The sequence below is a fragment of the Plectropomus leopardus genome, chromosome 8 (assembly GCF_026936395.1).
Source record: "Plectropomus leopardus strain MGB_pleo_1.0 chromosome 8, ASM2693639v1, whole genome shotgun sequence".
In the NCBI taxonomy this organism is placed as follows: domain Eukaryota; kingdom Metazoa; phylum Chordata; class Actinopteri; order Perciformes; family Serranidae; genus Plectropomus; species Plectropomus leopardus.
The window spans coordinates 4,327,587-4,352,712 of record NC_142183.1 but is presented as its reverse complement, the minus strand read 5'-3'; the positions used below and the strand labels follow the sequence as shown (position 1 = coordinate 4,352,712).

General features: G+C 40.1%; 1 protein-coding gene across 3 annotated transcripts in view; it reads left to right on the top strand.

Moving 5' to 3' along the window:
* The window catches only part of LOC121947826 (transcription factor COE3), a 184,264-nt gene that overhangs the window by 142,974 nt on the left and 16,164 nt on the right, over window positions 1-25,126 (top strand). For all 3 annotated transcript variants that reach the window (XM_088080763.1, XM_088080762.1, XM_042492963.2), the window contains exons 11-13: window positions 1,883-1,971; window positions 19,913-19,978; window positions 21,566-21,740. In XM_088080763.1, the coding sequence (XP_087936889.1) occupies window positions 1,883-1,971; window positions 19,913-19,978; window positions 21,566-21,740 (330 nt within the window). The remainder of the gene's footprint in view (window positions 1-1,882; window positions 1,972-19,912; window positions 19,979-21,565; window positions 21,741-25,126) is intronic.

Genomic DNA, 25,126 nt, shown 5'->3' with positions numbered 1-25,126 from the left:
GTTGGGATGTATGTACGCAGCGCTGAGAGGCAATCCGGTTTGGGACTCGCCGCTGATTGCTGCTCATGTCGTCCCGACGCATTATCTCCATTCATCCTCTGCTGCTCTGCATCCCCCCAAAAAGTCTCTTTGGGATCCAACAATGAAATCCCTCTTTCATGGGCGGCGGGCGGAGGTAATAGATTCACTCTCTGCTTCCTCTCGGGGAGGCAGGAAAATCCAACATGGCAGCAGCTCCTTGCGACGAGGGCCACGTCCCTCAGCGCTCTGTCACCCTTCAGATATCATCCCCACCCCAGTCGCAGCCTGAAAGCCCTTTTTCTCCTCTGCCGCCGCTCCGACAAATTTGATTTAGCAGCTCGCGGTCGCCCATTCCCGGGGAAAGAAAACAAATATTGTTATAATGGTAATAACATCTATTTGGGAGCGCCGGCGACAAACGGCGACGGAGCCCTTTTGAAGGAGACCCCTCTGCGCTGCCGTATATAGCTGCCTTATTCTTATTCATGAAAGCCGCGGTTATGCATATTAGTGCAAACTAGCTATTCTACTCACCGGCATTTGGTGTGTCAATCATCCTTACAGAATACAAGAGCCAACGGTGACAAAAGCGGAGTGGGCAAGATCGGCTGACAAATTGTCCCCAAAGTCAAATTTGACAGCCTTTTATGATTAATGGGCTTGATTATGGAGAAGTATCTCCCCGAACTCATTTCCGGGTGTTTCTCCAACGTATGGAGAGGAGGAGGAGAAGGAGGAGGAGGAGGAGGAGGAGGAAGGCAGATTGTTTGCGGAGGTGAATGAGTGGAGGAGAAAAGAAAAGAAAAAAGGGAGGGAAGGTTGGATTGAATTAGCGGTGAAAATGCAGCGTGAGGGCGACAGATGGAGTGTGAGGTCTCACACTTAATAAACAGCAGGGAGATAAGAGAGAGAGATCAACTGACACTGCTCGCTCGCTCGCTCGCCGTTAGTGTTCACTGTTAATCAGAACCAACACGCCGAGGCTGAAGATCACTGAGAGGTCGCAACGTTTCACCGAATCACTGAATCCGACTTCTGTTCAGACCTCGAATCTAAAATCTATCTCAGTATCGGACAAGAAAAAGTGCTGAAAGTTTGTACACACGTTTGTTCAGATTCATCTTGTTTTTATTAATATCTTTCAAAGTTGAGATGAGGTGAAATGTTTGCGCACACATGCAACATTTTTCATCGAAAATAATATTAATCACTGGGTCTTCGTCAGGTCAGATGGTGGGAGCTGGTGAAGACTTTTGTGCTCATTCCTTCAGCCTACAACACAGCAGCTAGTGTGCTTTTTGCCCGAACTTTAGACATCTTCATTCGTGTAGCTGAGCCCGTTAGCGAGGGGAAAAAATGGCGACTATGGGATACATTCACACCCAACACGGGCAGTGTCAACTCCAGCAGGAGGTGTGGCTCCTCCCCTTTCTACGTCAAAGCATGAAAAAGGTTTTTTTGCATAATATGGGACCTTTAAAACAAGTGTGGTTTATAAAAGAGGCAGAAGTCCCGCTGCTCACTCTCTAACTTACTGCAGGCATTATGAAAAAATGATGTTGTTTTGTTTTGGTATTTGGTTTTATGGATTGTCTCTTTTGAATATTATGAATATTATTTGACTTATACAATAATATCAGCTTCTCTGTAGCTGTTTAAGGTGTGATGACCCATGTTTTGTCATTGAAAGTGAATAGAAAAATGCCTGATGATCTTCATTAGAAAGTAACTGAATTTAATGAAAAACTTGCGAGATGTTAAAGACTCTGATGTCAGTGTGTTGGTGTTTGTGTGTGTGTGTGCGTGTGTGTGTGTGGTTAAATTTGTCATCCTCACCGCTGCTCTTTGTTCCTTCTCGCAGCCTTGAACGAGCCCACCATCGACTACGGCTTCCAGAGGCTACAGAAGGTCATCCCTCGCCACCCCGGGGACCCCGAGAGGTTACCTAAGGTCAGTGGAGACGAGTCATTAAGTCACTGCTGCATGCTCAGATCAAAAGGTCAGAGGTCACAGTCAAGACCGGGAAGTGAGCTCTGTTTCGTCTGGCAGGTATGTCCCAGAATGCACCTGTCAGTCTGCAGTTTGAGCGTTTAATCAGGTTTTACAGCCACATTACAGGCTGATTTAAATCTGAAATGGCTGTTTGTCCCTCTGTGGACGCCGTAGACCACCTGCACGGCTCGACTTTAAGGTTTCTGGTGTTATTTAATGCTGCGCAGGGCCGAGTCGCCTGATTGGATTTGTCGGTTATGCTCGGTATGCTCTTTGGCACCGGCGGCTCTGCAGGCTGCCAGCGGGCAGATTGTTCCCGATCCTTCAAACAGGAAACAGCTGTTTATGGGAGCAAATCCTGCCGCTGCTGCTCACGCTGCGTTTCGTTTTCCCCTCGACTGGCGAGGAGGAAGGCTTGGATGGCGGCGAGTCGCCGGCTGAGACGCAGTCAGGAGGCCGCGTTGTTAGAATGTGACCTGATGGAGGCGTCAGGGTGGTGAAGGAGATGAGCGCTGATTGGTTCCTCAGTGTTTGACTTCCTGGACAGACTCACGACAAACCAGCGGTGGGATTTGAAGTACTTTAGCCCTTTGAAACCAGGGCGAATTGGCTTGATTTCTTTTAAATTTGATTTGATTTCTCATAAAAGAGATTCTTTTATGAGAAGAAGTTAGTGAGTATCTTAAGAAAAAAAAATCAAGATGTCAGTAAAAAGTAAGAGTAGATTACTTGAAAATTAAAAATAAATTAATTAAAAATAAAAATAAATAAATAAATAAATACATAAATAAATCAATTCAAAACAAACAAAAAATGAACATAAATTACCACAAAAAATGTTTAAAAATTATTCTAATAATTTTGAATAATATTTGAAAATGAATTTTGATAATTATAAATAAAGCAATCTCAGCACTTTTTACTAGCTTTTTTTCCCCAAAATCTATCAATAATTACATTTTGTAGGAGATTTCTTACAAAGCTGCTGTTTGCCTTTTTCCCATGTTTTTTTAAAGAAATTGCACCAATTTGCTCAGAGTTTAAAGATCTAAGTACTGCACTTAAGTACACATTTGAGGGACTTGACTTTACTTTACTATTGTATTTTCAACACCACATTTATTTTACAGCTTTAGTTACTTCACAAAATAAGAGTTTTGCATTAAAAAAATATAAAAAGTTGTGTTTTGTTTTAAATTAAACTTCCTAACAGCTTATACAGATACAGCTGAAACAGTCCGTTAAACAATAAGTTGATTGACAGAAAATTTATTGGAAACAGTTTTGATGGTTGAACTTATTTTTTAATTTAAAAATATTTACTGGTTCCAGTTTCATAAAAGTGAAAGCTTGCTTCTTTTTCTTCTAAAACTATGAATGAAAATATAGTAATAATAATTTTAAGACATTTTAAGTTACGTATGAAATCACCCATAGTGGGTTATTGCGACGAACATTTCTCTCTATTTCACAAACCAAACGATCGGTTGATTCATGGAGAAAATGATCAGCAGATTATTTCATAATGACAATAATCATTAGTTAATAGTTAAAAATGAGCTCCGCTTCAAAAAACTGTTGTGATGCAATAAACAGCAGCCGTATGTAACGGGTTATTTATTTTTAATTGCGTTAATCATCGGCAATCCAGGACGTCATTCTTGTCTTGTTGATACTTGTGTCCTTGATCGTGTGGGTTTTCTGGTTTCCTTTGTTTTAATATCTCAGTTAACTGAAAATCTTTGGATGTTGGACTGAAAAAATATCAGATATTTTAAGATGTTTTTTTGTTTCATAGTGAGGAAAATGTGCTTTTCTTGGAGAAAATATTGGCAAAAAGTAATTTTTAGATGTATTAATAATTAAAATAATCTTTTGTTGAAGCCCTGGACTGACTTGAGGTTGGCAACAGAAGTTTTCAGCTAAATGTGAAGCGGCTTTAAAGTCTCTGCCTGTTTTTTTAATTTCTTTTTTTTATCTGTAGTGAAATTAAATGAAACCAGCCGCTTGGAAGATAGAACAAGCGCATTAAAGAATCTATTAAACAACAGCAGGCTTTAGAAACAGTGAAGAAAAGTGGCTGTGATTTGTAGTTAATGGTGTAAAAAAACACAGGAAGCTCCTTTAAGATTTGTGTAGGAAAACATCAGTAGTGAAATCTGCCTGGTTTCAATATTTACCCACAGAAGGACATTAGTATGCGCACACACACACACACACACACACACACACACACACACACACACACACACACACACACACACACACACACACACACACACACACACACCTGCCCTGGTTAGTATGAAGAGATTATTTTGGCTGCTGCCGGCTGCGAGGCTAACTGAGGCAGATTCTTTGAGGCAGCGAGCGTCGGCGGCGGGCGGCGAGCGTCAGATGGGCTCTGACACTCGAAAGCAGCTGCCAAATTGAAACCATTTATCAAAATCTGACATCGGAGATCCAGTCACCAAAAAAGCAGTTTATTTGTAAATTGATACTAATAGTGAGCATACATTGTCTGGCCCCTTTGATGGCCTGATTTGCAGCCAGAGTGGAACGTCAAACACCCTCCACCCTCCTCGCCGCCCTTTTAAATATTTATTTATTCAAAAGAAAACTCAATAAGACCACAGGTTTTTTCCTCACAGACGTTTTTCTGGACAAGAGAGAAAATCACAGCGATGCAACTGGCGAGGAGACATGACGGCGTGTTTCGGCGGGCGGGGATCATGTGACCGGGAAAGCGACGGGTTAACTTGGCTTGTCACTTCTCTTTTGTTTTCACCTGTCGGCGCTCTACAGAGGACAGGAGGAGGGATGGAGAGAGATGTTTGGATGGTGAGGTTTTTTGTGTTTTGGACAGGCGGCGCGACACAGAACAGATTGATTCGTTGTAGGGCGTCAGGTGGTGCATTATGGGTGCAGTGCACAGTGATTGTTCACCTAAACAAAAGTGGTGAATATGGAAACCAGGAGGGAAAAAAAAACACACAGCTGATTTTATCTGAAAGATGGGAAACGGCTGTGAATTACCTCAAAGACAGAGTTAGCCTAGCTTAGCACAAAGACTGGAAACAGGGGGAAACTGTTAGCGCCTTAAAATTCACCTCCAAGTCTTTACATGTTGGATGAAGAGGCTAATCTCAAAAGACTTTAGCCCAGTTTAGCACAAGACTAGAGGACATTTCTAGGATTTTATGATGTTTCTAGGATTTTGGGACATTTTTAGGATTTTAATACGGTTCTAAAATTTTCGGAAATTTCTTGGATTGTGGGATGTTTCTAGTATTTAAGGTTGTTTCTATCAGTTTTAAGTTGTTTTTAGGACTTTAGCACATTTCTAAAAGTTTAGCACGTTTCTAAGATTTTAGGGCATTTCTAGGATTTTAGCATGTTTCTGCTATTATACAGAACATTACAAGATTTCTTTGAAAGTTACCTGGAATTTAGGATGTTACCTGGATTTTACACTTCTAGGATTTTAGGATATTTCTAAAGGTTTCACACTTTTCCAAGATTTTAGGGCATTTCTAGGATTGCAGGAAATTTCTAGGATTTTAGCATGTTTCTAGTATCTCAGAACATTGCTTTAATCTTTGGAAGTTACTTCATTCAGGACATTCCTTGGATTTTAGGATGTGACTTGGGATCCTCCACTGGCACTTTTTTGATAAACAAGCTCTATTTTGATGCTGTTTTATGCACTCTGGTGCCTGATATGTACTATAAAAACTAGAAAAAAAATTCCCAGTGTGAATAACTTTACTTTTATTATGAATTAGAAAATGGTTTGGTGCAAACCCAGCACACTATCATGGACCAAATTATGCCTGCGGGCCATAAGTTTAGTATCACTGGTCTCGCTCCACCAGGAGAGAGAAAAACACCTTCAAACAACCTTTAGTTTGTCTAATTTACTCAATATTTTTATTGTTAGTGAACGATCACCAAGCTATTCACGTTTCTGATAACAACAAAGAGTCGGTGAATCAGACAGAAGTGGAGATGCTAACATGCTAACAGCGAGCAGCAGCAGTGAGTCCTGCAGGTCGTCTCTGGCTTCACGAGTCCTCTCTTAGTCTGCTGGACGGAGGCTGAGGTGTCCGCTTGCAGCCGAGCCAGACTGGAAATGAAATTAGAGGGCTGAACCTGATCCAGGAGAAACCCCAGAGGTCATCAGCGACCAGTTGGTCTCACAGCCTGTCAGACTGCCTGTTAGCTGCCTGTCCGTCCATCTCAACCGAGGACAGACAATAAATTATTAGTTTAAAAACTAATACCTGAAAATAATGCCTTAAGTTTTCTTCTCACATTTTACTTTTTCTCTTTGTGCAAGTTTTGGGACATTTCTTGCCAACTTATTTCCTTTTTCCCATGTTTTCAAAAGAAATCAATCGACTTTGCTCAGGTTTTAATACTTGTGTAAAGTGTTTGAATGCAGCACAAAGAGTGATGTCTATCCAGGTTTCAAGGGGTTAACCTGAACCTAAAAGAATAATATTAAAGTGAATTAAAAAATTAAAGAATAAATTGAAAGATAAATTAAGAAAAGATCAATTAATATAGACATCACATAAAATCAAGTCTATAAAATCTGTTTTATAGGAAGTGATTTGAAAGGAGTCACTGAAACTTTTCTCCTTTTTCCTCCCTCTCCTTCCTGCTGATTTGCGGACCATAAGGCGGAGATTAAATGTGTTTGGCGTGTTGCGTTTTGCACCTTTAGCTCTGATCATTGACCCCCATCCCGGCGCGGGGGGGGGGAGTAGTCGGTCCGTTCAGGGATTATTAATTCCAGCCCACTTCATGAATGAGAAGATTTCCTGCTCTCATTGAGAATAATGAGCAATATTCAATTCATGAGCTGAATTTCAATCCATTTCCTGTGAATGGAATTAACCCCGCACCATGTCCCGCATCATTAGAATAACCCTCCGCCTGATAATCGCTAATCTGGAGATCCGGAGCGATGAGGCTCTGCTGTTGCCGCACAGCGCCGCGGCCCATCCATATTTTATAGAGATCGGCGGGGCGGCGGCTGTATCTGTAGCTCTGCTCGGGGTGATTTATCATTGTTAAGGCCGCTGTCTGATGGCTTCTCCTCCAGGGTCACGCTGATCCCTGTTCGCCCCGCACCTCCTCAACCACGGAGCCGCCCCCCCGTAATTAAGCCCCTAGAAACCAATGGAGGAAAATAGAAAAAAAGGAGAGGGAGAGGAGGAATATGTCAAGAGATGGACTGAAGAAGGGCAAGGTCACGAGGGTGCAGCCTCCGAGAGATGTTTTCAGGGAGGAATACAGTGTGAGAGGGAGACTTTTTTTGTTGTGTTTTTGTTTACTTTGAGAATGTTTAACCTGCAACTATGTATTAGTTATTAGAGCAAATTATCTTTAAAAAGTAACAAATTCATTTAATATTTCTGTTTTAAGCCGCTTTTAATGAATATTTCGCTTTAATAGTCACCAAAACTAAACTAAACTGTGCAATGTTTTGAGTATTGTTAAAAAAAAACACAATTTTACATTTTGTTTATTAATTTAAGAGTTTTATTATGTTTTCTATAGATTTTTATCCACATAAATGACACAATATAGGAGTGTAACAGAATGAGGATAGAGAGCAGGAGTAATGAAGGGAAGGAGGAGTTAATGGAAAGATGAGAGGGAGTAAGGGAAGAGGAGGTAAGGCGAGATTAAATGAGTTAAGGGAGAAAAGAAACGGGGCACATGAGGAGAAAGGAAGGACATAAGCTAAGAAAGGACAGAAGGAGGTACAGAGAGATTAAATGAGCCAAGGAAGAACAGGAGTCAGTAAGGAAGGAGAAGAGGAGCTAAAGGACGATAGGAGGAGGGAAAGAGAGATTAAAAGAACTATGAAAGAAAAAGAAGTAAGGAGGCACAGGAGGAGAAAGGAAGGAGAAGAGGAGGTAAGGGAGGACAGAGGAAGGTAAGGATGGAGAAGAGGAGCGAAGAAAGGGCAGGAGGAGGTAAGGAGGGAGAATGGGGAGCTAGGAGAGAAAAGGAGGAGGTATGAAGGGACAGGGAGAGGTAAAAAGGGAGAAGAGGAGCTAAGGGAGGACAGGGGGAGGTAAAGAGAGATTAAATGAACTAAAAAACAGGAGTGAGTAAGGAGGTACAGGAGGAGGTAAAGAGAGGGAAGAGAAGTTCAGAGAGGACAAGAGGAGGCATGGAAAGACAGGAGGTGGTAAAGAGGGAGAGGAGCAGCTAAGGGAGGACAGGAGGAGGTAAGGAGAGATTAAATAAGATAAGGGAGGACAGGAGTAAGTAAGGAGACAGGGAGGAGAAGGAAGGAGAAGAGGAGGTAAGGGAGGACAGAAGGAGGTAAGGACAGAGGAGCTGAGCTAGGCAGGATAGAAGGAGGTAAGGAAAGAACAATTGAGCTAAGGGAGAACGGGAGTAAGTAAGGAGGCACCGGAGGAGAAAGAAATGAGAAATGGAGCTAAAGGAGGATAGGAGGAGGAGTTGAGGGAGGACAGAGGGAGGTAAGGAGGTACAGAAGGAAAAAGACTGTATGCATCTAAATCCTCCACACTGGACCTTTAAATAAATCAGAGTTTGCTGCAGTTTTTTGGAGGATTATTTTGGAGGAGTTGTGCTCCTGGTGCATGATGGTCCTGAGAGTGACGGCAGCAGAAAGACGTATCCTGAGGAAGAGGAGGAGGAGATGTGTTCAACTTAAAAAAAAAAAATCTATGTATTTTTCTAACACACGGATAAATTCACACTTTCTCTAAAATCAGTTTTTCTCAGTCTGAAGACGTTTCACTTTCACCAGGACTGCTCCTCCCTCCTCCTCTTCCTCCTCCCTTCTCCTCTTCCTCCTCCCTCCTCCTCCCTCCTCCTCCTCCTCCTCCTCCTCCTCAGCGCTGAGTTGATTAGACCCACTGAGGATGAACCGGAGAGAGAGTCTTGTTTCTCTCCACCTGTAAACTCCCTGTAGCTCCCTGTGTGTGTGTGTGTGTGTGTGTGTGTGTGTGTGTGTGTGTGTGTGTGTGTGTGTGTGTGTGTGAACGCTGCATTCATGTACCGCTACAGTCACAGACCTCGACATGAAACACTTTTTATTTTTAGTTTTCTGCTGCTGGTGGCTCCCGATGTTTCTTTATCCTCTGATATGTTTCAGTTTAAAAAAATACTCTTCAGACAATCAGCTGGGAGGAAACATGCTCGCAGATAGACACACAGCTCCATTGTTGTCCAAAAAACACATCAATGAGCCGCACTGTATCACAGGGTGACATGTTCCAACATTACCATTAAAACGCACGCATGTACACACACACACACACACACACACACACACACACACACACACCATGCTGCTGCCAGAAATACTCAACAAAGCACCAAACGTGGATTAACCCTTTGAAATGAGGCCCTGCGGTCACCTTTCTTGACCCTTTTAAACCTGAGCAATTTTGTTTCATTTCTTTCAAAAACATGGGAAAAAAATTTAATTACCAACTTGGCAAGAAAAGTCCCAAAAATCGAAAGAAATTAGTAAGAGGTGACAAGAAAATTATCCAAATAATTAGTTTTAAAAAAAAATGAATGATTATTAAACATTATGCAAAAAATATCCTAAAAACTATATTTATAATTTTGATAATAGTATATTTGCAATTATGTTATGGGAAAATATAAGAAATATACAAAAAAATGTATTTTTGTGTTGCACTTTTTAGGTATTTTTTTTGTGATTATTTTGTGGTAATTTCCTTGTAACTTTTAGTTAATCTTTATTATTATCATTATTATTATTACTATTATTATTATTATTATTATAAATTAATTAATTAGTTTATTTATTTAGTCATTACAAATTTTTGGACCATGTCTTGTGAGATTGTTTTGCCTTTTCGCAATGTTTTTGAAGGATTTGTTCAGGTCTCAGAGGGTTCATCTGCTGCCGAAAATAGTCCCCAATCATGCTCTATTTCCTCCTGTTTGTATAACAAGCTATTTAGAAAGTTACAAAGCCTTTTTAGACATAAAACTATATCTTTTTACGGTGATTTATGAATAAAGTTAATTCTGATATCGTAACTCCTTCAAAAAGTCTCTAAAGAAATCTTAAAATGAATAATTAAGTCGGGACCCAGCTGGTGTTCCGACATGATGAATTTATTTTTGCTCCGAAAACATTTAGAGACGTCGTATTAAAGGATCGTTAATTAAACACTGAGCGAAACGTTCAGGTTGTTGGATTCAAACCAATTCAAATTAATTTATCCAAACTGCAGGAATGTGTTTTAATTTCCGGCGAATATTCTCATAGGAAGTTTTCACATTCTTCTTCTCCCCATATTTTCATTTATGACCCGAATTGAACTTTGCAGGAAGACGGATCAGTCAGATTATCAGATGAGATTAAAGTCTCGTCTCTGTGTTTATTTTTAGTTTCTATGGAGATGTTTCTCAATTTAAAGGGGCAATCCAGCAGTTTTACACATAACAGTCATTGTGTGTCTCTGGAGGAGAAAATAATTGTTGAAAAGTTAAAAACTGGGAGTGTCGTGTGTGGAAAAACATGAATTGTATTGAAAATGTGCTGTCCAGATGCATTATGGTATATGTAGGAGTTAGCCATCAGCAGTCATATGAGATAAGAGCTTATGTGAGATAATTGTGCTTTGGAACAGCAGCGGAAACATGTACAACTTTGACTTGACTTCAGTTTGGAAGATGTTTTGATAACATTTTATAGTGTAATAATACCTTTGACAATAATTGGGGGGTTAATTACCAACTTGGCAAGAAATATCCCGAAAAATTCCTAATTCCTAATTCCTTGCTAATTTTTGGATCATTATTTCTTTCGTTTCTTATTGCATTCTTCTCATGTTAAGCCTAATTTGCTCAAGTTTCAAAGGGTTAGACAGATATGCTGAATGCCAACCCATCATTGGTTTGTAGGAGATTATCCAATCAGCTGCCTCCATCTCCAAGCTGTTTTAGATGTCCGGTTATCCACTCTGACGACCCACCCTCCTCCTCCCATCACTCCCCCCTGAATCCATCCATCTCCTCTCAGCTGAAGGGAAACACCCAGAGACCCTCTCTCCTCCTCCTCATCTCCCATCCCTCTCTCCTCCATCTTCCTCGCCCATATTCCCCTCCTCCCCCCTCTCGGAGGTGTGGGTCAGTGATAAGAGATGATGATGATAACCGGGAGCCAGTGCATTACCGTATCGATCGGGGCAGGCCTTTCAGCGCCGTTAAAGCGCCCAGCGCTCTGATTGCCGGCACTCGCGCTGACAGGAATCCAATGGCGCTGTCTGTGTGTGTGTGTGTGTGTGTGTGTGTGTGTGTGTGTGTGTGTGTGTGTGAGTGAGAGAGAGAGAGAGAGAGAGAGAGAGAGAGGGTGTTAATGTATGTGTGTGTGTGTGAGAGAGATCGAGGGAGAAGGGTGTGGCTGAGCAGCTGATGTGTGTGTGTGATGGTGTGAATGGGAATGTATAGCAGCAGCAGTGTGGAAGCAATTAGACGCTCTGACAGATAACAACACATCCAGCCAACGACTGAAACTGGATCTGATGCATAAAAACAGAAAAATCAACTTCACTTTGTTCAGTTCAGAGCGGAAGAGGGCATTCATAGCGAATTATAATGTATTCACGATGCTTTATCGCTTTTGATGCAGCACAGATTCTTACACATGCATGAACGTGCATTATATTTTACTTAACACCAACAATGAAACATTATGATGAAGCATATTTTATTATAAATGCATCAATATGCACCTCACTTTACTTAACACATACAGTGTAACTGTACCTCCACGTATGCCTGCTATGTGAAATTATGTTCAGCAGAGTTCAAATCTTGATATGATTGAGAAAATCATGGAAACACTTTGAAATTCCATCTGTGAAAATGTTTGTGAACCTTGGTCATTCATTTTCTGTCAACCTTTTAATTGGTTGTTCAGTAAATTGTTTTATCTTCGTAGTGAGCATGGATGTTTAATTTGGTTTTTTGGGGGTTTTTTTTGCTTTAAAAGAGCAACTGCCTCCTAAATCAACAAAGTTAAAGTGTCCACTGACAGTCTCTGTAACATTATCCAATAATAACATAAATCTGACAGTAAATATGATTTAAATTATATTCATTTTAGGCTTCAAGACACTTAAAACTAGAAAACTTTGATTTTTGATCCATCAGAGCAGAGTGTCATGAGACAGAAATTTATTTTTAAGTTAGATTTTAGCGTTACAAACGTGCCCTGCTTCACCTGCTGTCTTTGATTGATTAATACTCCTGTTCGATCAGGACATTGAAGAGTTATTGATTGATTTGCTGCTCTTCTTCTGTGGTGGATATGTGGGAGTTTGTATTTTTGGGGAGGAGAATCTGGGTAGTTGTAGTTTGAGTGCCTGATTCACAGATCAGAGAGCTGCGGCCAAGAACAAATGAACAAGTGCACGCACATGCGCACGCACACACACACACACACACACACACACACACACACACACACACACACACACACACTGAGCAGCAGCGGCTCTCCAGCAGCAAGGCCTCGGAGGCGTCATTAACTTGAGAAGGCTGTTGTGTCTGTCAGGACCTAATGAAAATAGAAGGAGGACACACACACACACACACACACACACACACACGCACACACACGCATACACACGCATACACATGCATACACACACCAAATACACACACAACACACACACAAACAGCAAAAGTCTTCTGTGTGTGAGGCCTCAGTGTCTGTGAACTGTATTTTTCAGGTGTGTTTCTGCATGTTTGTTACGTGTGAGTAGCTGTGTGTGTGTGTGTGTGTGTGTGTGTGTGTGTGTGTGTGTGTGTGTGTGTGTGTGTGTGTGTGTGTGTGTGACAGGCAGCTGCTGCCTCATGGCGTCTCGCTGCTGCAGCCGAGCGAAGGAGACATTAACTAACTTCTGTTTTCTAATGGAGATTAATGAAGCCAGAGGAGGAACACACACACTCGAGGAACTACACACAGAAGTACACAGCCAAACACACACACACACATACACACACACTGGCAGACACACATCCTCTCACCTGCTGATTTTAGGTTTTAGTTTAAAAGTAAAAGGTGAAAACTCAAATGAAGGAGAGATCAGAAAGGAAGAGAGAGAAGAAAACAGAAATTGGCAAAAAAAACCGAGTAAAGAATGGAGTGAAATGGGGAAAAGGGAGGTAGGAAAGAAAGAAAGGTTTAAAAGGAAATGAAGAGAGGAAAAGAACAAGCTGAGAAAACTGACCAACAAGGGAGTAAAGAAAGAAGGTAGAAAAAAAGGATTGAAAGGAAAGCGAATGAAGAAAGTACTCTTAGAAATACAGGCACCAGCCATAACCATCGGAGATTCTTAGGCCATTAAGGTTTCAAATTTAACCCATTCAGAGGGATCTAACTAGAACCCAATATAAAGTGTAGAACCAGAACCTTTCCACCTTATAACGGTATAACAGGAACCCAACCAGGAGGTTCTACGGAGAACGCTTTCGAAGCGTTTAGTTTGGAACCCAAGTGAGGGGCTCTAAAATAGTTTACATCATAGATCTCTCTTCTAATGACAATGGTTTTAGTCTTAATGGATCACTTTGTCTCACAAAGAACCCTCGAAGAACACTTTTTTTAGAAAGAAAGAAGGAAAGAAAGCTGCAACAGAGAGAGTAATTACTTATTTAAGTGGTGACATCACAATGTTTAACAGCCAATCACAGTGTTTGAGACAAAGCCAAAGATATTTTATTTTATTTTAAGATTATTTTATTATTTTTTTTAAAGAAAAGATGCAAAAAAGAAAAAAAATGGTTCTGGGTAGAACCTTAGCCTTCAGGATGAGCCCCTTTTGGGACCTTTTTGTCGAAGAGTGTAGGCGAAGGAGTGAAATGGAGAAGCAGGAAAGGAGCAGTAGAAAAGAGAGGAACAAAAGGAGACAAGTAACGATGAAACATTTAAAAAAAAGTAGGAAAGAATGAGAGTAAACAGAAGGAATAATATAAATAAAAAAAGGGGGACAAGTAAGAAGTAAAAGAAATAGAAAAGAAAGGGAGCAAAGTTATTGAGCAAAAGAAAAAAGAAGCAAGTGAGGAAAGGAACAAGGGATGAAAACTAGAGGCAGGAAAAGAGAAAAGGTGTTTAAAAAAGTAAGAAGAATAAAACAAAAAAGAAGAGCAAGGTAAATAAACATTAAAAACAAAAGAACATAAAACATAGAACCTCAACAAACGCACATATAAGACAAATGCGCACACACACACACACACACACACACACACACACACACACACACACACACACACACACACACACACACACACACACACACACACACACACAGTGTTGGCAGTAGCAGGCTGACAGATTGTCCTACAATAGAGAGGGATGCTCCAGGGGGGTTTGATTGACAGGGGGCCATTCATTCACTGAACACACACACAGTAACACACACAGTGACACACACACACACACACACACACACACACACACACACACACACACACACGAGTCCAGATGATGTCACACAGAGACAGATTCACATCCTGCTCAGTCAAAGTTAAACAGGTCCAACATGAAATCAGGCTGTTTTAGAGTTGTGGTTCGTTGCTGTTGGCTAACTCTTCCTCGCTGCTTCCAGTCTTTGTGCTCCGCTGTCTCTCACTGCGTCCCGAGTGTGTAGAGTTGCGGCTGAAGCAGCGACATCATATAACTTTGTGAAAACTGTCCTCGTGTGCACGGATCTGCAACAAAAAACGCTGTAGTATGCATGCCAGGCCAGTTGTTGGCAGTGTAACTTTATAAGGACACACCACAGAAGAACACCACGCGCCTGTGCAGAAAGGTGTTTTTCTACAGAGCAGGAAGTATAAACAAACAAGAAGACGATGGCGAACGCACGCACGAGAACCGACAGCGTTAATAACCTCCGTAGAGTCAGCAGCACAGACACAGCTCGTCAGTCCCGCATGTTGTCCTACTCGCCCATGGTTTTTTGTCTCACACAGAGTGCACATGTGCAAAGTGAGTTTTCAAAATAATGACACTCTGGAACCCGGTTTCAAAAGTTTGTGTTTTCAGTCCCCCAAAACCTCATTGTCATATGAACGAAAGGCCAAACCTCAACGGATTTTTACATTTAATGCAAGAACCGTTGCCATGTGAACAGCCCCTATGCTGACGATTACCTAGCTGTGACGTATTTGGTTAAAAAAGAGGCGGTTTAGGTTAGAGGTGAGGATTACATCTTGTTATGTAAATGTGAATCATGTCTTCATGTATATTGAATCATGGAGTGGATTGTTTCCATGTTTGGCCTCATATTTATTCACTACAGTGTGGCGATGTGGCAGAGTTCACATAACCGTTGTGGTGGTTTGTTTTTCTTGAACTAGTTGTGGTTTGTAGTTGTGCTAAGCTAGGCTAACACCGTTTTGTCTCTGTCTGGAGATGAGACTGAGTCTGAAGAGACTGAGAGCAGGAGGATTAGACTTTACAGGCTGATATATTTTGTCTGAATTTTGTCAAGTTCAGCGAGTATTTCCTTGTGTTCTGATAGCTTTACGTTCTGTGTGTGTGCTGCAAAAAACGTTCAGTAAATGGGAAATAAAAAAGCCACAAAAAAGTGGCTGAGACTGAGACACACAACACTTTTCAAGCCAATCAGCAACGAGGGAAGCGTTTGCTCGCACACAGGACAGGAGAAACACCACGGAGGTGGAGAGAAAAAGGCATGAGTTTGGGAAACGTCTATAAATTTAAGTTTTTATTTCATTTTTTAGAAGATATAATAACAGTACACATTAAGTTCAAGTTATTTGTCTAATTTCAGATGGAAAAAAAGTTGCATTCACTTATAAATTCCACTGTGGGAAAATAAAACAAATGGCTGCTGTGTCAAAGTAGTTTTCTTTAAACTGCTGAGAACAGAACAGACACAAACAGCTGATTCATCCGCCAACAAACAATAAACAGACAAAAGTACAAACAGTGAAGGTTAATGTTCGTCATCCAATAAACATTTTCAGTGTTTATAGAAGCTAACTTCTGTTGAACCGCTTCTACTCACTGTACATGGTTGTATTATTTTATTTTGCAATTTTAATTATTTTATTTTTGTGTTTTTATTTTTTTTATTTTACAGTGTTTTATTAGTTTTATTTTACATATTTTTTTATTTAACATTTATTTTTTATTATTAAACTGTTTCTGTATTTTATTGAACAGTGTTTTTGTTTGTGGCAGTTTTTATATATTTCATTTTACAGCATGTATATTTTAGACATTTTTATTATGCAGCAGTTTTTTTTTAATTTCAAGGTTTTTATCATTTTATTTTACAGTGTTGTTTCATTTTTATTTTATAAGTTTTTTTAAACACTTTACAGTTTTCTTTTCTTTTTTATTTTACTTTACCGTTTTTTCATTATTTTATTTTAAAATGTTATTATCATTTTACAGATCATCTGTGATTGTTCTGGTGGACGTGAAAAGTTGTGGGGAGAAAATCTCTGAAAGTCGTAGGTTCTGTTTCCATCTTAGCGTGTTGGATCGTCTCCTTCGAGGTCATCGTCTGTCGTGGGAAATAAGAGCTCTGTATGTGTGTGTGCGTTTTGCCAGCAGTGAGGCAGCGCTCTGATTGGCTGGGAGGAAAACAATGTGGTTAATGGCGACTGTTTCTCCTCTGAGTCAGAGGAGAAGTTTGTTTGGACGCTGCAACTCGAGCAGAAATTTAAAATAGATTAACAAAAAAACAACCCGAAGTAGAATCCAGAGTAGAAATCCCCCGTAATCTCTCCCTATCAGAGCAGCTCACATTCTGTCTTCAGAAATAAAATCCGCAGAAGTGAAGCGACGGAGCAGCAGGTGATTCAGTCTGACAGCCGAGAGGAAAGAAAACGTTTCCTCTGAATCTCTAATGTTCGGTTCAAAGACTTCTGACAGAAAAAAAATACTTCTGCGTCAATTTACACATTAATAATCAGTCAGTTACTTCATGTTAGGGTAGTATTAGTACATAGTAAAGTACTCCAGTACAAGTAAAAGTCCTGTATTACAAATTTAAATCAAGAAAAACTACTTTCAGTCATCGTCACATAATCTTCGTCAGTTAGAGTTAGAGAGTTAAAGACATTGAAATGGCCATTATTTTGTGTTGCAAGGTTTTATAGACTTATTTTAAATAAGTCTAAAATCTTGTACTTATTTACTTTAAGAGCAGCAGCATTACCAAAAAAATGTACTATCACAAGTAAAACTATCTGGCCTAATTGATGCTACAAATTACTGCACTAACTATTATACTATATTTATCTGTATTTAAATTATTTTTTTTTTAAATTGCTGACAATGTATAAATACAAGAAAGTGGTGGAAAAGTCAAATATTGTGTGAAGTGGAAATACTCATGAAGACACTTCTTAATTTAAATGTGTAAAATGTAAATATGCAATAAAAATACTACTACTAATAATAATAATAAATAGTAATAATAAAATCACAAAAAATTGAAGCAAAAGGAGAATATAGATATATGGATATAAAGTAGTGCAAGTAAAAATAGAGGAAACAACAAAGCAAATTAAATATGAAGTACGTATGTTAAAAAAAATAGGTGAATATACACACACATACACACACACACACACACACACACACACACACATACACACAGTGATGTTCAGACTCTCTCTCTGGGTCTGAGTGTCCCTCGCCCTCCTCGGCGCTGTAATACCTCAGGGAGCTCCAGCAGAGGCCTCCACCTCCCCACTGCTGCTCCTCAGGGACTCCTCACCTCCTCTTCATCACCCTCCTCCTCCTCCTCCTCCTCCTCCTCTCTATCAGCTGATCATCCTCCCGCCTGTATGTGTGTGTTTGTGTGTGTTTTCACCTGAGGCTGTGGTGTGAAAAAACACACCTTCATTCACACTCCTGGGAGTTTGTTTGCTTTCTCTTTTTCTTCTCTTTGTTCCTTCATTTCCTCCTTTTCCTCTCTGATGCATCGTTTTTCCTCCCTTCCCTTGACTTTCGTTTCCTCTCTTTCCTTTCATACCTTCTATGCATTTATATCTTTTTCTTTTATCCTCATTTTCAGAGCCTTCTTTTCCTTTTCTTATTCTTTTTTGCTTTTCTCTCCTTCACTTCCCTTTCCTTTTCCTGATTTTTCCTTCCTCTCTTCTCTCCTTCCTGTCCTAACTTTCTTCCAGTCCTTTGCTTTTCCTTCTTTTCCTTCTTATTTCTTTTCCTGTATTTCCTGTTTTCTCATGTTTTCTTCCTTTGCTTCCTGTTGTTTCTTTCTCCCCGTTATATCCTTCCATTTATTTCACTCCTTCACTTCCCCTTCCTTCCCTTCTTCATTTTTAGACTTTCCTTGATACCATTTCCTACCTCTTTTTTTCATTTTACTCTCCTTATTTTTCTTGTTTCTTGTCTTTTCATTTTCTTTCTTCTTTCTTTCCTTCCTTTACCTTGATTTTCCACACCTCTGCTTTTTTCATCTCTCCTCCCTTCTTATTTTTTCCTTCCTTTCCTTGACTTTTTCATTTTCTTGCTTTGCCTTGTTTCCCTCTTTCCTTTCATTCCACCTTTATGTCGCTTTTTCCTTAATTCTTGTCACTCGTTTCTTTTCTTGCTATCTATCTTTTCTTTCTTTTCCTCTTTCATCCTTTACCTATTTTTCCCAGCCTTTCACTGATTTCCCTCACTTCCTTCTCCTCCCCATTTGTCTTATTTCCTTTCCTTTTGTATGTTAATTTTCCAGCCTTTGTCCTTTTCCTTAAATGTCTTTTGCCTCTTTCCCTCTTTCTTTTCTAATCATTTCTTCCCCCTTTCTTTCCCTCCTTCACTTCCTTACTACCCCACTTTCCTTGTGTTTCATTTCTTCCTTCCCATTTTTCCCTCCTCATCTTGCATTTCCTTGTTTCCCTCCTTACTTCTCTTTCATCTTCTCCCCTTTCTTCCCCCTTTCAATTATTTCCTTTTATTTCCTTGTGTTTCTTGCTTCCTTCCCTTTTTCTTTTCCCTGATTTTTCCCTTACTTATTTTCTTTCCTTTCTCCTTAACATCATCACTTTCGTCCTCTTCCCCCTCATCTGACACCCACATCATCCTCCTGCGTGTGTGTGTGTGTGTGTGTTTATCTATTTATCAGTCCTGTTATTGTTATTAACAGCCATCGCTGCAGCGACCCGCTGTGCTGCCGGCACTCAGATTGGAGGCTTCCCCTCCTGTGGGCTGATGGGAAAACAGCCTCGGGGCTCAGTGTGTGTGTGGGGGTGTGGGTGTGTGTGTATGTGTGTGTGTGTGTGTGTGGTCTGCATCCTCGGTGTTAATGGCTTCCTGCTGATTCTTTTTCTCTTTTTCCTCCCCTCCGGTTACAAACATTTATGCTTCCATCTCTGTGTCTGTGTCCGTCAGCTGCCATTTTGGATCTGATCGCTCCGCTCTCAGGTGCTACGTTGAAGTTTGAGCCCAAAGAAAACGTGTGTCACCAACCTGAGTGTGACTTCAGAGTAAACTATGTTGCTGTTTTCTGACTGAATGGTCAGTTGTTATCAGCCTGTATTGTTGTGTTATTTTGGTGCAGCAGGATCTGTCTGCACGTCTCCTCATGTGTTCAGTTTTCATGTTTTTACGATGTCTCGCAGTAAATATTAATTATTGATCAAAAGAAGGTGAAGGTGTTATTTTAATTTGAGACTGGAGAAGACTCATTTTTCAGGAACTTTTTATGATAACTAATAAAAAAATGCTCACCTTTTTTTCAGCTTCCACACTGTAAAATGCATGTTTATCCACATTAAATTACTGACCACGAGTTGCATAACAAACAGCAGGTTTTTTTTTATTAATAATTAACTCTTTCTCATCTCTCTTCCTGTCTGTCAGGAGGTGCTGTTGAAGCGAGCAGCCGACCTGGTGGAGGCTCTTTACGGGATGCCACACAACAACCAGGTGAGTCAGCGGCTTCACTTTGACCTTTGAACTCTGCAGATTTAAACAGGTTCACTGGAGGAACAGCACAGTGTCCCGGGAATTAAGTTCATGTTGAGCACTTTAAATACCATCTCTGAGTTTTTATATACTGAAGCCACCTTCCCTTAACCTTCACCAAACTGCGGTTATTATATGGAAAGAAGATATTTATTAAAACTGTTTTCATTGAATATAATCTGGTTTTGCCGAATCCTCTAACACTGAGGTTTTACCCTGGTGATGGTCGGGAGTTTATATCTTCAAATTAATCGTCTGCATCCTCAAATGACTCAATTAATCCCCTGAAACTCCTCCTGGAGTCGTGTCCGTCAGTCCGTGTGTGAGCGGGTGGTGAAGCGGGGAGGTGGTGGTTTACCTGCAGGGCTTTTACAACAATTTATTTAACTCTGTCCGATAATTCAGTTCTTAAATTAAACTTGTTAAAAAGAACCAGGACATGGTGTGTTCACTGACTCATACACACTCAGGAAAACCAGCTACAAAACTGAAACGTGCCTGTAACAGTGAGTATTACAGATTGTCAACACGGGAATTAAATCCACATTTCTTCAGTTTTAGACAAAGTTTTAGAGCAGCTGCTTGTGTTTAGACAATTTTAACAACTTTGGCTTCTTTTGTGAAATGAAAAAAGGTTTGTAGTAAAACAGGTTTATATTTCTTAAAGACAAATATTGAAAAGGCTCTTACAGCATTTCTGAAGGACATAAAATTAGACGTGGCAGTCACAGACAACAACATTTAAATTATTGGAATATCGTAACAGAACTAAGTGTTTCTCCACAGAGCTGGAGGGTCAAAACACAAAATTCATACTATTTCTCCTCATCTCTGGTACATGTTCATATCAAAAGTAACATATTTTATATTTTTAAAAAAATGCTGGGGAAGCTGATTTAACCCTCTGAAACCTCGATCAACATCCCTTTTTTCGCGCTGCGTTCAGATGCCTTTCACAGTCATTTAAACTTTTGAACTCGGAGCAAACTGGTTTGATTTCTTCTTTAGAAAGATGGAAAAAAACAACGAGCAACTTATCCTGCAAATTGCAAGACTGGGTAGATTTAGAAAAATATTTCGAAAAAAAAGCTCGGAAAAATTGTCCAGAAAACTATATATTTAATTTGCATAATTGCATATTTAAAATTATGGTATATTATTTTTTAAAACATTTTTTAAGGTCATTTCCTATTTTTTCTTTTTAATGCAATTTTCAGTTTAAAAAAAAAAAAAAAAACTTTTCAAATAATGTCTCACAAATTTTTTGGCAATGTCTTCTCAAGTCTGTAATTACCTTCAATCAAACTAATTTTAGGTTTCAAGGGGTTAAATTACAAAACACCTCCTTACCTCTATACAAAAATAGTAACTAAATAAAATCATATTTATACATCAGTTAGAAATGTCAAATAAAGTTCAGACATCGTAGAGCTGCACTTTCTATATTTCTGCAATTAGTATTCAAACATTTTAAATGCCGTCCATCACTAATGTCTCTCTTTTCACTCCTCGATCCTCCTCCTCTGTCTGTCTCCTCCCCGCCTGCAGGAGATCATCCTGAAGCGAGCGGCCGACCTCACCGAGGCGCTCTACAGCGTCCCTCGCAGTCACAACCAGCTGCCGTCTCTCACCGGCTCGGCCGCTCACTCGGGGATGATGGGAGTGAACTCGTTCAGCAGTCAGCTCGCCGTCAACATCTCTGAGGCCTCGCAGGCCGACCAAGGTGAGAGCTCGCCACTACCCATAATCCTCAGAGAGAGGACGGGGGTCTGAGGGTTTATACTGGAGAGAGAGCGGAGTCAGAGTGAGGGGGCCTCTCAGACACCAGGGGCCACAAACCAGTCCAAAAACACTGACTGTTTCAGGTCAAACTTATCTGAACTCTGCTCTGGGGCTCTTCAGTAGGCTGCAGTGGAGTCCACAAGAGTTCAGGACAGTCCAGTACACTTTCATATAGACTAATAGAGTTCAGTCAACTGCAGTTTAGTCCACTAGAGTCTGGAAGAGTTTGGTAGAGTCCATTGGAGTTTTTAGGTCCAGTTGAGTTCTCTGGTACCCCTTCCCCATCCAAATTAGTGCATGTACACAGGTTTTTCAAACATGGATAAACCTGCTAAATATGGCCGATGGACTGCATTCCCACTGCCAGTGAACACACCGCTGAGTCACACGAGTCTGCCTCTCTCACGAGTCAGCATTTGTGTGTTTGTGTGAGTGGGTTGTTTTGTTGGTGTGTCCATGCAACGTCACAAACAAGGCGGAGAACAGATAAACAGCAGAGAGCAGCAGGAACAGAGGTCGAAGGAAACTTTTCAGTGGTTTCTTTTTTTATATATCTCTTACTTAGTCAGTGTTTCTTTTAAACTCAGTGCAGACTAACCTGGATCGATGTTTTAGCTGCTTAGGAGGAGATGGACGGTAATTAGTGATGGCGTGTCATTGCACTCGCCAGTTAAGGAGCTGAAATTAGCGCGTTCAACCTGGTGTTGTGTTTCCTTCAATGCGGCTCGGAGCTGCAGGCAATAAACACCCGTGACTACTGCTTAGTCATTTGACCCGGGTGTGAATGCAGATCGTACACATTCCCATTGAATTAAAAAGCCAGATGTTAGTGGGTGTTAGCATTTTTTTGAGGGGGGTTTCTGCTGTGGGAATGAGGCTTTAGAGTTCAATTAACTCCGGCAGACTAAAGGCCATTACACACCAGGGGCATGACGAATAAACAACACAAAAATGCAGAATATTTCAGATCCAAATTATTCATGGTGGCACAGATTTATGGGAGTTACAAAGCTTTTTCAGTGAAAAACTCCGAATGAACTTGAGTTTCCTCTTGTCAACAGTTATGCAGAGTTTATGTTCACAGCTTTGGTTGTAAAGTGTTAAAATATTACTCTCCATGCTGCCTTTATCAAATCTAAAAGAATTAAAAGGTTAACGTTCCTTGATTGGAGAATCAGTTTATTCTAGATATTGTACTTTTGCCGATATCCGATACGCTGATATTTTCAAACTCATTTTAGCTGATTGCAGATATATGCACATATGTTTTGCAGAGAACAACTCTCTCCTGTAGTGGTATTAACATATTATGCCTACTTTTAATGTGATGGCCGCCTAAATGCTTTTTAAAATGTAAAAATTTACTGGGCAAAGTAACTACTTTACATGTAAAATATGCCATATGTAGTCTTGATTTTAAACAAAACTATAAAAATGTATCTCATTTTAACAGCCTGAGATGACATTCTTCCTGAGACAGTCCTGACAGGAACCAAACCAGGGACAGTTTGACCTATTTCAACTAATTAAAGTCGCATAATTAAAACGTCCTCTTGTCTGCTGGTTATTTCAGCAGAAAAGTACATTTATTGACAATTGGGATATTTCATTTAAAGCACTAATCTGCCTACACTGATAATCTGCTGATGTTTGCTCCATGTCACTACCTTGTTTGCAATGCAAAACCTCAAAATAACATTTTTAAAAAAGAACTGGTTCACAAGGTATATTTCATATTCTGTGTAAAAGTATTCATGACAAAAATGACCATTTAAAAAAAATAATCACTATTAGAGCTCAGAAGAGTCAAGTAGAGTCAAAAAGGCATGAACAGAGTTAAGCAGAGTCAAGTGCAGTCCTGCAGAGTTCAGAAGAGACCATAGACTCCCTGCGGTCATGTGATTAGGGTGTCCTGGGTTAGACCAGGTCTTTCTGGTCCTGGTCTCTGCTGGTTGTGGTCTCAGCTGCTGCGTAACGTCTCAGAGGAGCCCAAACACAACAAACTCTCTCTGCAGTTTGAAAAGTGTCGATGTCAGCTTCACAAAATTAAAGATGTTTGTCATAAAGTTCAGACACAGACACACGCGCGCGCGCACACGCGCGCGCACACACACACACACACACACACACACACACACAGACACACACACAGACTCATCTCCTTACAACAGCATTATTGTTTTCTGCATCAGGGTTATTTTATCTCCCTGACGCTTCATTTCTTTGCTGTTTTATTTTTTGTCTCTTTCTTCGTCTTCTCAGAGTTTCGATGTCGTTAATGTTTCTGTCTGATTTTTGGGATTCCTGGTTTCATATGTTCAGCTCAGATCATTTTTCCTTTTCTGTCTGGCATTATTCTTTTTTTTTCCCCCGATTTTGAACAAATCTCATTGTTAGACACAAATATATAGTTTCATGTTTAAGAAAAAGTTAGCTGCTCACTGTATTTGTATCAGTCAGAAAGAAAGAATAGCACATTCATTGGGACCTAATTTCCCCGGCAGATTTATCCATATTTGATGCTTAACCCTTTGAAAACGTGAGATAGTTGGCTTGATTTCTTTCAAAAAATGGGAAGAAGACAATGAGCAAGGAAGAAGAATTCACAACAAAATTAGCAAGGAAATTGAAAAAATAAATATATAAAGAAAAAAAATAATTAAAAGAAAAAAGAAAGAAAGTAAAACATTTTTTGATAATTAGAAATATATTTTTCCCCTCAGCTTTCTTAATTTTCCCCTGGACATTTTTCCCCAGCTTTTAAAAAAATAATTTTCTACTGATTCCTTGCACTTTGTGAAACACTTCACACCAATAGCTCATTGCCTTTTCCACATTTTTTGAAGAGACTAACCAATTTGCTCTGGATTCAAAGGTTTAAATGCTTATGAAAGGTGTCTGAAAGGAGAAAAGATAAGTCACTGCAGGTTTCAAAGGGTTAAGTAAGTGTTTTTGTCAGCTAGACGCTGTATGTGGGGTTTAGTTGGAATAAACTTCAGAGTGTGTGTTCATGGTGATGTCACAGTGACACAGTGTTGCTCACCGATGTGCTTTTAATAACATTTAAGCTCGGTATATCAGAATTCGATACGCGCAGCGCACTCGTTAGTAGATCCGTTCATGCTGGTTTGAGTCTGAACATGTCGACAAGAAGAAGAATGTAGAATATGAGCAGAGCTGAAGAGCAAAGTTTCCTGTCAGCAGTCGGTTCTGCTTCTGTCACGGACGCTCAGGAAAACGTGCAGCGAACAGCTTGTGAACACGCGTCGACAGGAAGCAGATAGAGCTGCTTTTACTCCCCGGACACCCTCCCCCCACCTCCACCCT